Below are 15,581 nucleotides of genomic sequence, written 5' to 3'. Positions count from 1 at the left end.
TGTATGTCTATGTATGTATGTATGTATGTATGTATGTATGTGTGTACGTATGTCGGTATTGGACACGTTATCGATAAAGTCGTTTACGGGTTGAGTTAGTGTGTGTGTGTGTGTGTGTGCGAGAGAGAGAGAGAGAGAGAGAGAGAGAGAGAGAGAGAGAGAGAGAGAGAGAGAGAGAGAGAGAGAGAAAATGACCCGAATGTCACTTGTAAAAGAGTTGGTTAGGGAGAACAAACAGTGGCCACCAACAAACTAACAAACACACACACAAACCAACATACGAACACACAACATCCCGCTCGTGACCTCGATAGAGAACGCAAAGCAATATTATACAACACAAGCATGTATGTATGTGTGTTTGTGTGTTGACAGGGTTCCGATCTCTCTCTCTCTCTCTCTCTCTCTCTCTCTCTCTCTCTCTCTCTCTCTCTCTCTCTCTCTCTCTCTCTCTCACCACTCACTCACACACACACACACACACACACACACACACACACACACACACACACACACATCACATCAGCAAAAACAACAGCAACAACAACAACAACAACAGCGACGACAACGACGACAATAACAAAAAAAAGAAAAAAAAGAAAAAAATATTAGTCACATCAGAGGAAGAAGGTTGTTGACAGCGCTGATGATGTTGATGATGCTGAGGAGGAGGAGGAGGAGGAGGAGGAGGAGATGAAAAAAAAGTGTTAAGCCCAGTATGTTATTTTTATTGTTATTGAGCTGATACGAGAGAGAGGAAGAGGAGGAGGAGGAGGAGGAGGAGGAGGAGGAGGAAGAGGAGGAGGAGGAAGAAGAACTGTGAGTATGAGAGAGGAAGAAACAGGCAATCAAGAGCATATTATTTTTGTTGTTATTGAAAGGAAGAGGAAGATGAGGAGGAGGAGGAGGAGGAGGAGGAGGAGGAGGAGGAAGAGGAAGTATGTGAGAGAGGAAGAGGAAGGGAAAGGATTGTTGACATTGAGCTAGTACGAGATAGATAGATAGACAGATAGAGATAGAGAGAGAATTATATATCAAAAGTCTGTATACTTCTACGTCCACTTAAGGGTGTAAGCTCAAGGTCATTGGAGCACACACTTATATACGTACAACATGTTATTATTATTTTTTTTTACAAGCTAAAGAAAACGAATCATCATTATTATTATTGTCGTGGTCACCCAAATTCGCGCAGACTCGAACGCGACTTTCTTTTGTTTTTGTTTATTTATTTTATTTATTTTTCATTCCCGACACTACAGACAAATTCCATCACATCTTCAATATATAGCAAAGTACAACAACAACCAACCAGTCAATCACAGGACCTATTATGTAGTAAATACTGTTTATTTATTTATTTATATGTATTTATGTATGTATTTGTTTTAGTCTTTTATATATTTACAAACGATAGCTTATATACTTACATACACACACACACGTCTCTTATCCACATGTTTTCTTTCTTTCTCTTTATTTGGATTATTTCGTCTATATATATAAACACCTGAAATCCTCTTTATCCCGTCCATTTGAACCTCTTTTGCTTTTCTATAAGATTGGACTCCTTTGTCTACATACTGATATTCAAACTCAGATCTCTTATCCATTGGTTCTTTCTTTCTTTCCTTTTATTTGGATTATTTCGTCTATATATAAACACCTGAAATCCTCTTTATCCTGTCCATTTAAACCTCTTTGGCTTCTCTATAAGATTGGATTCCTTGGTCTACCTACTTATATTCGCACGCACGTTTTTTTTTTTATCCATTGCTTCTTTCTTTCTTTTATAAGTTTGGCTTGTTTCGTCTATTACTGAGCATCGTAAGGTACACATAAACATCTGAACACCTCTATATCAGGTCCATTTGAACCTCTTTAGCTCCTCTCTAAGATGGATTTCTTGTCTACATACATACCTGATACACACGCACGTCTCTTATCCATTTCTGAGCTGTGTCGGTCGTGTTCCCGCGCTGCAGGAGCCATACTAATCACAGATCAAACACTTGGTATGTTTTCTTCCTATAGGTGACTGACTGAGGACCAAATAACATCTCGTTCCTTGTCCGACGCCTGTGTAGTTAGTTGTTCCCAGGACGGGCGTTGCTTAGATCTGTGTCGGCCGTGTTCCCGTGCCTCAGGAGCTACGATAGACACACACTAAACACCTGGTACGTCCTCTTCTCTTCTCTCGATGCCTGCGTAGTTGTTCCCAGCACCTCCTTCCCTCGGTTCAGTGCTGTGTTGGGCGTTCTAGTGATTCAGGAGTTACGTTAGATACAAAAACAAACACCTGGTGCGTCCTCTTCTTCTATGTGACCGACTGACGCTTAGATAGACCTCGTTCCTCGCCCGCCATATCATCTCCTTCCTTTCCCGAGACCTATGCAGTTGTTTGTGTTGTTTGTTCCCAGCTCGGTCGTCGCTGTTGTTAGCGCGCGACGCGTATTTGTACTTAATGCAACTTTGATTCTGAGTATTGTTTTTTCCTAGTATGAGTGAGTACGAGAAGAGTTACACTGATGTCAAAGTCGACCTACGTCATACATACTAAACCATTATATAGGTATTTACAACTTACGTCTACGGTCACTAACGGCAGCTACACCTTTTATGCACATGTACACCGGCAGCGGCCTTGACACCAAGACCGCGGGAGCTGTTGTTATTGTTGTTGTTATTATTGTTGTTGTTGTTGTACACTCGTGTTCACTGGTCCACCATGACGGAGGTCCGCAAGGCTCACGACCATTATTGTCCCGTCACGTGATAAGGAATGGAAGAAATGCCTGACCCGCGCCGCCGCCACTCACCACACACCGCTGCCGCCATCACCGCCGTCGCCAGGGCAACACCCGGACGAGCCTCGCGCCCTGCTGTAGCCTGTGCTTGTGTTTCCTGGAGTGCACGCGCAGTGTTGCCCCGCCCCCCGCCCGCCTGGGTTCCGGCGCGGCACAGTCCGCCGGCGCACAACACTCCACCAGACCGTTGCATAGTCTCCTTAGAAGGTGTTGTCGTCGGGTCGCTTGCGGCAGTTGCGGCACACGAGAATGATGACTGCCACGGCCACCACGGTGCCCCCGGCGGCGCCCAGTCCGAGGGCCACGTAGTTGAACTTTGACCCCGTGCGGGAGAAGCAGATCTCGGGGGCCTCGTCGTGCTGGGCCGCGCCGGAGCTGTTGCCGGGGCAGTTACGCACGCCGTTGCAGACCAGGTCGTTCTGGATGCAGGCGGGCTGGCCAGGGCACACGAACTCGCAGTCCCCCGGTGCCATCAGCTTGGAGGTCATGACCGTGCCGTCGCTGTTCCGCGGCAACTCGAACAGCTCCGTCCAGGTCAGCTTGAAGTTTGAGTGTCCCGGAGCAGAGGACTTGAAGTGGATGATGACGGCGCCCTCCACCAGGTCCCGCGCCTTCAGGATGGTGGTTTTGCTCTCGTCCACGGTGTCGCCTTTCTCGCAGATTGTGAACTCCGGTCGGTCGCGGCCGGGCAGAAACACCTCGATCACCTCCAGCGAGCAGTCGTTGAGGGAAAAGTCGAGCTGGTCCACGTAGAGCCACACGTCCCGCTCCTGCTTGACACGCAGCTCCCAGATGCAGTGCACGTCCTCGCCGTAGCCGCCGTACACGTAGGGCTCGTACTTGGGGTAGATGATGTTGCCCTCCGTGGCGGCTGGGATGACCGTCGGGCCGCAGATGGGGCTGTGGATGAACTTGTACGTGCCCTCGAAGATCGGCGTCGTGGACTTGAAGTAGTTCTGCATGGCGTGGCGGTGGTCAATGTGCATCTCCAGGGAAAGGGACGGGCCGTTGGACACAATGGTGGGCGACACGCGGTTCCCCGGCACCCACAGCTCGCAGATGCAGACGTTGGTGCCGTTGCGGAACGGGTCGATGATCTTCAGCTTGTCGACCTTGTCGTTGAGGCAGTCCACGCAGGCGTCGTCGTTGTGCTTGAAGTTGGTCGAGTTGATGGTGAGCAGGATGCGGCGGTACTGGTAGCGCGGCGCCTTGAAGTGGTAGCGGCACATCACGTCCTCCTCGGTTTTATAGAGCAGCGTGTTGAGCGGCGAGCCGAACTTGCCCTCGGGGCGCACGAAGGACTCGAAGAGCTCGTCGCAGAGCGTGTCCTCGATGGGCTTCCCGTAGTGGGTGTTGTTGAAGAAGTCGTACTGGGCCCAGTAGTAGAGGGACGACCCGTCGTAGCTGCCAGTGCGGCTCTCGAACTTGACGTACATGGCGCTGCCGGTGGAGATAAAGTCGTGCTTCTCCAGCGGGCGGGAGAAGGTGTCGCAGAACATCTTCATGATGCGCGCGTCGTCCTCGCGGTCGGAGTCGTAGATGATGAGCGTCTCGCCGCAGTCGCCGTCGTAGGGGCGGATCGGGGCCTCGATGGGTCGGACGCGGAAGGATGGGAAGTACATCCTGACCACCTCGTCGGGGCGGCCGCGGATCAGGTAGGAGCAGGAGGTGCCGGCGGGGTACCAGTGGGCAAGGGACAGGAAGGTGGACTCCTGGCCGCGCTCCACCGTGTCGCTGGAGAACACCCAGTCGCACGTGCCGTTCCGCGAGCCGCTGGTCTCCACGTGGCCGGGCCAGTTGCCGACGTTGAAGTGGAAGCCGGTGTTGAGGAACGGCCCGGCGGGGGACGAGACGAATTCCACCATCACGTCCTGGCCGGAGCCGATGATGGAGTGCGGGAAGCGGCCCATCCCGCAGAAGGTGCCGATGGCGGGCGCGTCGTCGTTCTTGCCGTCGTACACGCGGATGTAGTCGTAGGGGCAGTTGGTGCTGAGGGGGCGCATGGGGCACATCATGGGGTTCTCGCAACGCTGGCCATCCACGTTGAACTCCTCGTTCTCGATGTAGAGCTTGATGAAGGGCATGCGCGTGTTGAGGTAGTACTTGCAGTGCAGGTTACGCGGGTACACGCTGGGGTAGCCCGGGGACTGCACGAAGCACGACTGGAGCTTGCAGTCCGTGAACACCCGTTCGCAGTAGGTCCCCGGCACCACTTCACCGCGGCGGAACGGGTACAGCATGGAGTTGGGGCCGTACCTCCCGTACACCTGCCGGGGGAAAAACTTTCATTACCTGCCTGGAACACACCTGACAGCCACGGCCTTATCAGCTGTGTTTACATGGGACACGAGAGCAAGAGACGGTGGTATGACGTGTTTCTCTCATGTTCGAAGTTAAAAGTAACATTTTTTGGGTGTATCTGAACAATTTAAGTGAGTTACATTGCTTCAAGAGACGGTGGCATGATGTGTTTCGCTCATGTTCGGAGCTTAAAGTAACATTGTTGGTGGTTTCTGAACATCTAAAGCGAGTTACGTTGAACGAAAAGGATATCATGGTAGACAAAGGAACTATTAGTCATTGTACACTAAACTAAGCCAGAATTCAACATAGGCATTAACATCACATTCTCTCCGTTCTCTCCCTCCTCTCCTGCCTCCCTCACCTCCTTCTGCAGCTCAACGCGTGAGTCGAAGCTGAAGTACGTCTCCTCGGTGAAGTTGTTGACGTTGAAGATGATCTTAACGAAGGACGTCTCCGATATGAAGGTCCGCGTCTGCTCGATCTCGCCGCAGAACATCCCGAGGTTCTTGCGGTTGCTCACGTCCGTCTGTGCGTTCCCGTCCATGATCTGGGAGAAGGAAAATGGAGTTTGAGGAAGACGAAGAGAATGGAAAGTTTGGACAGAGAGATGGAGAGGAACAAAAGAGAGATGGAGGAAAGAATAGGAAAGAGGGATGGAGAGGGAAAAGAGATATGGAAGAATGAACGGGAAGCAAAGAGGAATGGAGGAGAAAAACAGAGATATGGAGGAAATAAATAAAAGAAGAAAAAGGAAATGGATCGAAAAAGAAAAAGAATTAAAAAGACGTTAAAATGGAAGGATAAAGAAAGGAAAAAGAATTATAATAAGAATGAAAAGAATAAAGATAAGATAAAAGAAGATAAAGGATTAGAAAATGGAAAAAAAGGGGATTACCAAGAGAGAGAGAGAGAGAGAGAGAGAGAGAGAGAGAGAGAGAGGAAGAAAAAAAGAGAAAGAAGTATCAGGAAAAGTATAGGAACTGTCAAACGGCGATGGATGAGTGGAACAAACTTAGAGGCGTGGAAGCCATGTGGTGGTTCCCGAGAATAGGATTAAAACTTTCAGAGGGAGTTGGAACCGATTTATGGGCGAGAAGGATTAATGGGGATAGGTTTACAGGGGCTACCTTGTTAACTAGCTAGCCTCTTACAGACTCAATACTTCCTTTCCTTCCTTCCTTCCTTACATGATATAATAAGTAAACAAAATCAACATAGTAGGCTAAATGCCCAAGTGACCCATTCCTCCGTCTATGATTTATCCACTCGCCTCTCGTGCTTAGGTCAAAGGTAACCCGCAAGAATAAACTATAGATGACATAATCAACACCTGTCTTAGTAGTTTTAAAGGAGTAGGAAGGAGAGAAGATTGGAAGAAAGGGAGAGAGAAAGGAAAGGAGAAGAAGGAGGAGGAAAAGAAGAGAGAAAATTAAAAACTGGGAGAGAGTTAAAAGTGAAGATTTGAAGATATGCATAAAGAAAGGAAAGGAGGAGGAGGAGAATAAAGAGAGAAAATGGAAAACAGGGAGAGAGTGAAAAGAAAAACAAAGAAGATATGAATTTAACTTAGGATAACCCAGAGAGATGATTTTATCGTTCATAAATTTCACGTTCTGACATTGGGATCTGCGCAAAGCCAATAGCCTAGTCTTAACCACCTTATAATTTCCTCCTTACCCTTCTATTCGTTCTCTAAAGCACTTCTACTATCAGTTTATACGTTACCTGCGAAGAAAATACGAAATGGACGATGTATGAGTCACGTGGTTTACTATAAAGAATGATTTGTCCCGGGGTTGAGATGGTCCATTCCGTTCTCCCTGACATCCATCTCTCGTCTCATGTCGGAAGGTCACGTTACGTTGTGCGGGAAATATCGCCTTTTGTAACGTTATAGCGAGTGGCAGCGGGGAATCCTACTACGAAGGTGTGGACCGAAGACTGCTGGTTAACGTACGTGAGTCTGATTGTACGAAAACGTGTTGATTGATGAGATATAAAGGGATGAATGAAATATGGTGTTGTCAGCTGTGTTTACGTGTGAGCTGAGCGGGCGGTACCTTTAGCTATAGAAGATGGTGGTGTGACGTGTGTTTCTGTGGGTTCGTGTTATGTTACGGGAATAAAGTAACACTGGCGGGTACTTCTGATCATGTTAAGTGAGTCACGTTGCACGAAAACCATTTAATATGACGTAGAGATGAAACAAGATGTCAAACGTTACCTTTCGTTAGAGACAGTGGTGTTACGTATTTCTCTGGCGTGGTGTTCTGTTACCCCTCAAGCACTTTATTTTTGTATTTTTGGTTCATACGAATATAACATGACTATATAATGTCCCAAGTATAACGATGCGGAAGGCGTTAGAAGCCATGGTCAGGGTGCATGCTGTATTATCCATGTATTTCCTTAACTCTGCATGGAAACTTTAATTTTGTACACGTGTTATGAATAATTTAAAGACCAAGTTTAGCGCAGCGGGCGGGAGGGGTCACTGGAGGGGAGAGAGAGAGAGAGAGAGAGAGTGTGTGTGTGTGTGTGTGTGTGTGTGTAATAATAATAACGTTAATCTCTTTCTCTCAGTATGCGTAGAGTCCTTGCCCTATAACTTTATGTACCGCCCACGCCTGGATTCGAACCAAGGTCCAGTTTCGTAGGTCGAGGATGCAAATCACCGCACCATGGAGGCTTATAACAAGAAGTAAAGTAAAGTTAATTCTCTTCTCGTGTAACGCAACCAAGTGTCCTCCCACCTCTCATGTACCCAACCAAGTGTCCTTCCTAACATTGCCAGAACAAGTATCTAACCAAGTGTCCTTAGCCTCTCCTGTACCCAACCAAGCGTCCTACCTAACATTGCCACAAGTATCTAACCAAGTGTCCTTAGCTTCTCATGTACCCAACCAGGTGTCCTTCCCACCTCTCATGTACCCAACCAAGTGTCCTTCCTAACATTGCCAGAACAAGTATCTAACTAAGTGTCCTTCTTAGCCTCTCCTGTACCCAACCAAGTGTCCTTCCCACCTCTCACGTACCCAGCCAAGTGTCGTTCCTAACCCCTGGTGTACCCAACCAAGTGTCCTTCCCGCCTCTCATGAACCCAGCCTAGTGCCCTTCCTAACCTCATGTACCCAACTGAGAGTCATTCCTAACATTGCTACAACACGTAAAGCAAAGCAAACTACACATCCTCTCGCCGCTATAACAAATCACCCCCGCCCCTCTCTCGCGCGCGCTCGCCACCCAGCCGGGCATGAAAATTCGTCCGCTGAAAATGGAAATTAAAAATGATTAACTGAGGTTTTATGTCACGCGTTAATTACGATTCAAAGCTTATGAATTGCGGGAACGTGATTTTAGGCTCCGACCCCTTCACTTTACCCCTTCCACTCTACCCCCTTCAACCCCTTCCTATTTCCTAACCCCTTCATTCTTTCCTCCTTTCCCCTTCACTCCCTTCCCTTCTTCCCTTCCACCCCTTCCATCTCTTCCTCTTTCCTACCTTCTCCTCTACTCCCTTCAATCCCTCCCTATTTCCTATCCCCTTCATTCTTTCCTCCCTTCCTTCCCCTTCACTCCCCTTTACTCCTTCCTATCCCTTCCCTTTCTTCCTCTTTCCTGCCTTCTCCTCTACCGCCTTCAATCCCTTCCCATTCCTCCCTTCCTATTCACCCTCCCTTCCCTTCCCTTCACTCCCTCCTCCCTTCCCCTTCACCCCTTCCTCCCTTTCTCCCACCCTCCTCCCTTCCTCCTCTTCCCTTCCTCCCTCCCCCCTCCCTTCTATCCTTTCAGTAAATGCAAGTGGAGTGAATGAATATTATAATACGTTGTTGAGGGCTGCCAGTCATTCATTCATTCATTCATTCAGTCAGTCAGCCAGTCAGTCAGTCAATCAGTCAGTCAGTCAGTCCATTAGCATTACACACACACACACACACACACACACACACACACACACACACACACACACACACATTTGCTTCTGAATAAATAAACAAAAAAATGGATTAAGAAGATTATCACATTTGGAGTTTTAGCAGATCAGTTTCATGTGTGTGTATGTGTGTGTGTGTGTGTGTGTGTGTGTGTGTGTGTGTGTGTGTGTGTGTGTGTTACCCCTCCCTCTCATCCCCCTCCTTCTCCTTTCTTCATCTTCTCCTCCTCCTCTTCCTCCTCCTCCTCCTCCTCCTCCTTCTCCTCCTCCATCTCCCTCCACACATACAACGACTCCTACACTACGTTACGTTATACCACCGCCGCCAACTTACGTATGCGGACGCGCCATTACCGGGTGACGCTGTACGCAATAATTTCCTGTTTACGAAATTCGATAAGTGGGTTCGCTGGCGGCAGGCAATTTCGTTTTTTTGGCCTAATTCTGCGCTCTTGTTGAAACACTCTCGGAATTGCCGCTTCAGAGAGAGAGAGAGAGAGAGAGAGAGAGAGAGAGAGAGAGAGAGAGAGAGAGAAGCTGGGACATCCGATAACTATGCCTCACTTCATTTTTTTTCTCTCTCTATTCTTCTCCTCTTTTCTTCCCTTTCCTTTCCTTTTTCTTCCCTTCCCTTCCCTTAAATTCATCTTCTCTTCTTTCTTTTCTCTCTTATGACCTTCAATAATCTCTCCTCTCCTTTCTTTTCCTCATTTTCCTCCTCTTTTTCCCATCCCATCAACCTCAACCTATTCTCTCTCTTTCCTTTTCTCTCTTATCACCTTTTAGAACCACTCCTTTCCCTTCTTTTCCTCCTTTTCCTTCTCTTTTTCGCATCCCATCAACTTCACCTTATTCCTCTCCTTTCCCTTCCTTCGCCTTTCTCTCATATCACCTTCAATAACCTCTCCTCTCCCTCCTCTTCCTTTTTTTCCTTCCTCTCCTCCTCTTTCCATCATCCCCAACCACACCCATCCATCCCTATCCTATCCTTTCCCTTCCCTTCAATACACAAACCCCCAATACCCAAGGTTCCTCTTCTTCTTCCTCTCGTTCCCCTTCACCCGCGTCGCTGCAGGACCCTCAAGGCATGTTAGAGGAAGCTGTGTGTGTTCCGCTATTGTTTTCCGGTACAGTTAAGGTCCCACGTGCTGGCGATCGCCCTCTATACGCCCCGCAGCTGCTGTCAAAGGCCGCTGGGAAGGTTGAGTGCCGCATTATTAAACATTTTTGCGCCCAAGCTCTCATATTTGACAAGACTTTCGTAGGAGTTGTGGGGGGCATTTCCAGGGGTGGTTCTATGACCCTGGTGGTAGTGTGACCCTTCTTCTGTACCGTGAACCTATAGAAACACATATTTGACAAGGCATTCGTATGGGTGGTGGGTATTTCCAAGGGTAGTTTAGTGATCCTGGTGGTAGTTTGGCCCTTTCTCTGTTCCATGAACCTACGAAAACACATATTTGACAAGGCTTTCATAGGGGTTGTGGTGGGCATTTCCAGGGGTAGTTTAATGACCCTGGTGGTAGTTTGACCCTTCCTCTGTACCGTGAAACTACAAAAACATATTTGACAATTCTTTCGTAGGGGTTGTGGTGGGCATTTCCAGGGGTAGTTTTATGACCCTGGTGGTAGTTTGACCCTTCCTCTGTACCGTGGGCCTACGAAAACACTCATGAGAACCCGATGAATGGAGAGGATGAAAAGGGATGGAGGAAAAAAGTAGGAAGTAAACAAAGATGAATGGAGAGAAAAAGAGATATGGAGAGAAGAAGTGAGAAGTGAGAAAAGAGGATTGGAGAGGAAACAAATTATAGAGAGAAGTAGGAAAGATTAATGGAGAGGAAAAAAATAATTATATGGAGGAAAGAAAGGGGGGTAAACACAGATGAATGGAGAGAAGATATACGTATGGAGGAAAGAATGGGAGGAGAAGGAGGAGGAGAAGGAGGAAGAGGAGGAGGAGGAAGATGAGGAGGAGGAGTGGAGAGAAAAAAGGAGAGATAGAAAGCGAGCATCACGGATTAAGAAACAAAGGTGGAAGCCATTCTCTCTCTCTCTCTCTCTCTCTCTCTCTCTCTCTCTCTCTCTCTCTCTCTCTCTCTCTCTCTCTCTCTCTCTCTCTCTCTCTCTCACATGGATTAGGAAACAAACAAAGACAATGAGGAATAACTCTCTCTCTCTCTCTCTCTCTCTCTCTCTCTCTCTCTCTCTCTCTCTCTCTCTCTCTCTCTCTCTCTCTCTCTCTCTCTCTCTCTCTCTCTCTCTCTTCTTTGCTAATTGCTGTTTGTTAAGATTTATTTACCTGGAAACAATGAAGAACACACACACACACACACACACACACACACACACGAAAAAAGAAAGAAGTGAATAAGATCGGATTACAACTTTTCAGCGAGGGAATTTTGGACAAGTTAATCTCTCTCTCTCTCTCTCTCTCTCTCTCTCTCTCTCATGGTAAGACAAGTTTAAGACCGGAAATTTAGGCCGAAACGAGAAGACAAGGAAGGGAGGGTGGAGGAGACGCGGGAAGTCAGTCAGTCAGTCAGTCAGTCAGTTAGTCAGTCAGTCAGTCAGTCAGTACGAGGGTGTCACTTCACTTGAGTACGAGTTGTCCAAGATACGAGTTGACTGAGCTTCATATTCTTAATTAAACGTCTCTTGCTCCCAGTACGTCCATTTCCCAAAGCCATAGAGAAGATTAACCAGGTTTTCAGGGGTAACTTTCCCGTTCATGTTGCAGAAGAAGTGTAAAACTATCACTGGCGTCAGAAAACAGTTCATGATAAGCCCAGAGCAACTTCCACGAGAGGCTTTACATATAGGGAAATGAAGGGCCCATACGTTTAAGAATATGGGCTTTGGGCATGAGTTGACCTGACACGACTATTTCCTACTGCCACAGAGAAGAGTAACCGGCTTTTCAGGGGTAACTTTCCCGTTCAAGATGCAGAGGTCGTGTAAAACTATCACTAGGATCACATAACAGTCCATGAAAAGCCCAGTAACTTCAACGAGAGCCTTTTGGGGTGACGGTACGTTTAAGAATATGGGCTTTGGGCACGAGTTGACCTGACACGACTATTTCCTTCTGCCACGGAAAAGAGTAACCAGGTTTTCAGGGGTAACTTTCCCGTTCAAGATGCAGAGGTCGTGTAAAACTATCACAAGGATCACATAACGGTCCATGAAAACACCAGCAACTTCAACGAGAGCTACGTTTAAGAGTGCGGGCTTTGGGTATGAGTTGACCTGACAAGACTATTTCCTACTGCCACAGAGAAGAGTAACCTGGTTTTCAGGGGTGAATGTCCCGTTTATGATTCATAAGTCATGTTAAACTATCACCAGCATCGCATAACAGTCCATGAATAGCCCAGCAACTTCTACGAGAGGCCTTTGAGGTGCCGTGACCTTTATAAAGACGGACTTTGGGTCTGAGTTGACCTGATACCACCATACGCGCAAAACTAGCCTCAGATGTCGTGACATCACAGTTTAAACACGGAGGGGCGAGGCGGCCATTTCACCTCCAACAGTTGGCGGTAATGATCATAACCTTGTCCCTCGATCCTTGTATTAGTGCTACTTGAGGCCGACCATGATAAGTGCATGAGGCTCCTGATGCGTGTGTGTGTGTGTGTGTGTGTGTGGGTTCCATCAGCACCCCAGACCATCACCCTCGTAAATAGGTAAGGAAGCAACGTTAGGAACCATTAAAGAAACATAAGCACTGTTGTTATCATTTGAGCCTGAGTGAATCGTTGCCAGTTTGTCTTGGTAGGGGAAATGACGTTTCTTGAGAGTTTCTGGGTAAAAGAGCGACAAAGATAGCTTGGTATACTTTTCTTATGATCACCCTTGTATAATAGGCAAGGAAGGAGCATTATGGACCATTAGGGAAAACATAAGCACCGTTGTTATCATTTGAACCTGAGCGAATCGTTGCCAGCTTGTCTTTGGAGGGGAATTGACGGTTCTTGAGAGTTTCTGGGTAATAGAGTGACAGAGACTGGTATGCTTTTCTTATGATCACCCTTGCATAATACTTAAGGAAGGGCTATTAAGGAGCATTAGGAAAACATTAGCACCGTTGTTGTCATTTGAAGCTGAGTGAATCGTTGCCAGTTTGTCTATGTAGGGGGAATGATCTTATTCTGGGTAATATTATAACAGACAACTTCGTATAGTACTTTCCTTATACATCCTAATTGCTATACATTCTTCTATACTTTCTCTCTCGTTCATATACTCCTACTTGGCTATGTTATTCTCTCTATTCCTGTAATTCCTTCTTTTTATTCATCTCTCACATCCTACCTTGTTAAAAATGCATAACAACAATCTCCAAGGCCTGTTACATCGCCTTACACTGATGGGCAAAGTTTCCTAGATAAGCCCGTGTGTGTGTGTGTGTGTGTGTGTGTGTGTGTGTGTGTGTGTGTGTAGCAGCATCTCGATTGGCTGTCACCTGGTTAAAGAGGCCGCCAACAGGTGTATGAGTGGTGATGATGGTAGTGGTGATTTGATAGTAGTAGTAGTAGTAGTAGTAGTTAGTTGCAATGGGCGTGGAAAAGTAATAGTAATGCAAGTAGTAGTGGTAATAATAGTAGTAGTAGTAGTAGTAGTAGAAGTAGTAGTAGTGGTAGTGGTAGTAGTCGTAGCGAGCGGACGTAATGAAAACAAAGCGCTACATAAAACAAGAAACCAACACAGAGAACGAGAAGAAACCGGCCATTGTGTACTGACAGAGGAAGAGGAGGAGGAAGAGGCGGAGGAGGAGGAGGAGGAGAAGGGAAACAGGGCCGTACTAAAGGAGGAGAAAGAGGAGACAAGGCAACAGTAGTAAAGACCATTGGCTTCGGACAGTAACGAGAGAGAGGCTTTGACGTGTGTGTGTGTGTGTGTGTGTGTGTGTGTGTGTGAGGGGGGATGGGTAGGTGGATGAATGGTTTTAGTCTCTCTCTCTCTCTCTCTCTCTCTCTCTCTCTCTCTCTCTCTCTCTCTCACACACACACACATACACAATGAACCGAATCAGAATCCAAAATGAAAACACCTTAAAGTAATCTTCTTTCCTCCTCCTCCTCCTCTTCCTCTATATACCTCCTTCCTTCCTTCCAAACCTTACTACTACAATGCCCTTTCTTCTTCTTCCTCCTCCTCCTCCTCCTCCTCCTCCTCCTCCTCCTCCTCCTCCTCCTCCTCCTCCTCCTCCTTTCCTCCAATCACCTTCCTCCTGCCAATGCAATCCCTGGAATTACATTGAGAGAGAGAGAGAGAGAGAGAGAGAGAGAGAGAGAGAGAGAGAGAGAGAGAGAGAGAGAGTCCATACTAGCTAAACGGACAATTAATAATGAATGAAAGCGTGTGTGTGTGTGTGTGTGTGTGTGTGTGTGTGTGTGTGTGTGTGTGTGTGTGTGTGTGTGTGTGTGTGTGTGTGTTTACGTCATATTCTTCAACTCGTCCATTCCCAAGCAATTCGTTTTGATTATATTCCTCCTCCTCCTCCTCCTCTTCCTCCTCCTCCTCCTCCTCCTTCTCCTCCTCCTCCTCCTCCTCCTCCTCCTCACCTGGCGTCACATTCCTAAGACTAATTAATGTGGGAAGGTAAACGGAGAGGATGAAACATTGATCTATCGGAGAAGGGAGTGAGGTCGGTTTTCTCAGATGATTACGCCCCTCACATCAACCACTTCCAAAGGCCGCAAAGGAGATCAAACGGGTTCTTATGAGAGTCTTTGTGGGTTCATGGTACAGAAGAAGGGTCAGACTACCACCAGGGTCATTGAACTACCGCTGGAAATGCCCAAAAGACCCACGAAAGCCTTGTGAAGTGTGTGTGTGTGTGTGTGTGTGTGTGTGTGTGTGTGTGTGTGTGTGTGTGTGTGTGTGTGTGCTGAAGTGTTTAAGATTATGACCCTGACTGACTGACTGACTGATTGACTGACTGGTTGACTGAGTGGTAGGTAGGATAGACTGACTGAGTGATTGGAGTAGAGAGTGGGTGACTGACTGACTCATTGACTGATTGACTGACTGGCTGGAAGTATGACTGGTAGGTAGGATAGACTGATTGAGTGACTGGAGTAGAGCGTGGGTGACTGACTGACTGACTGACTTGGTGGCTGACTGGTTGACTTGTGGACCGGGTTCGATATTGGAGGATTCACACTTCCCTTGGAATACGATTCTTCTTCATTTCTTCCTCGTCTTCTTCTTCTTCTTCTTCTTTTTCTTCCTCCTCCTCCTCCTCTTCCTCTTTCTCCTCCTCCTCTTGCCTTTGCTATTTCCCAATTTCCTTTGTTTTGCATTTGTGTAATCTTTGTGTTTAATACCTCTCTCTCTCTCTCTCTCTCTCTCTCTCTCTCTCTCTCTCTCTCTCTCTCTCTCTCTCTCTCTCTCTCTCTCTCTCTCTCTCTCTCTCTCTCTCTCAGTGCAGGAATTTTTGAGGTTATATAATTCTCTTTTCGTCCTTCGCATAAATTTTCCGTCTCGCATAAATTTGACTTTCGCTGTATTTTATTTCTCATTTT

General features: G+C 47.1%; 1 protein-coding gene and 1 long non-coding RNA gene across 2 annotated transcripts in view; one reads left to right on the top strand and one right to left on the bottom strand.

The window, feature by feature from the left end:
• Positions 1-890: 890 nt before the first annotated feature.
• Positions 891-15,581, bottom strand: part of LOC127002240 (cubilin-like) — a 143,322-nt gene continuing 128,631 nt past the window's right edge. Inside the window, exons 3-4 of the mRNA XM_050868043.1 lie at positions 5,473-5,658; positions 891-5,074 (exon numbers count right to left, since the gene is read on the bottom strand). Coding sequence (XP_050724000.1) covers positions 3,008-5,074; positions 5,473-5,658 — 2,253 coding nt within the window. The 3' untranslated portion in view covers positions 891-3,007. The remainder of the gene's footprint in view (positions 5,075-5,472; positions 5,659-15,581) is intronic.
• The window catches only part of LOC127002242 (uncharacterized), a 58,019-nt gene continuing 48,102 nt past the window's right edge, over positions 5,665-15,581 (top strand). The window contains exon 1 of the long non-coding RNA XR_007755908.1: positions 5,665-7,064. This is a non-coding gene — a long non-coding RNA (uncharacterized LOC127002242). The remainder of the gene's footprint in view (positions 7,065-15,581) is intronic.

Source organism: Eriocheir sinensis, chromosome 22, assembly GCF_024679095.1.
Source record: "Eriocheir sinensis breed Jianghai 21 chromosome 22, ASM2467909v1, whole genome shotgun sequence".
Classification (NCBI taxonomy): Eukaryota; Metazoa; Arthropoda; class Malacostraca; order Decapoda; family Varunidae; genus Eriocheir; species Eriocheir sinensis.
Note: the sequence above shows the minus strand (reverse complement) of the source record. Positions and strands in the feature narration are given on the sequence as shown.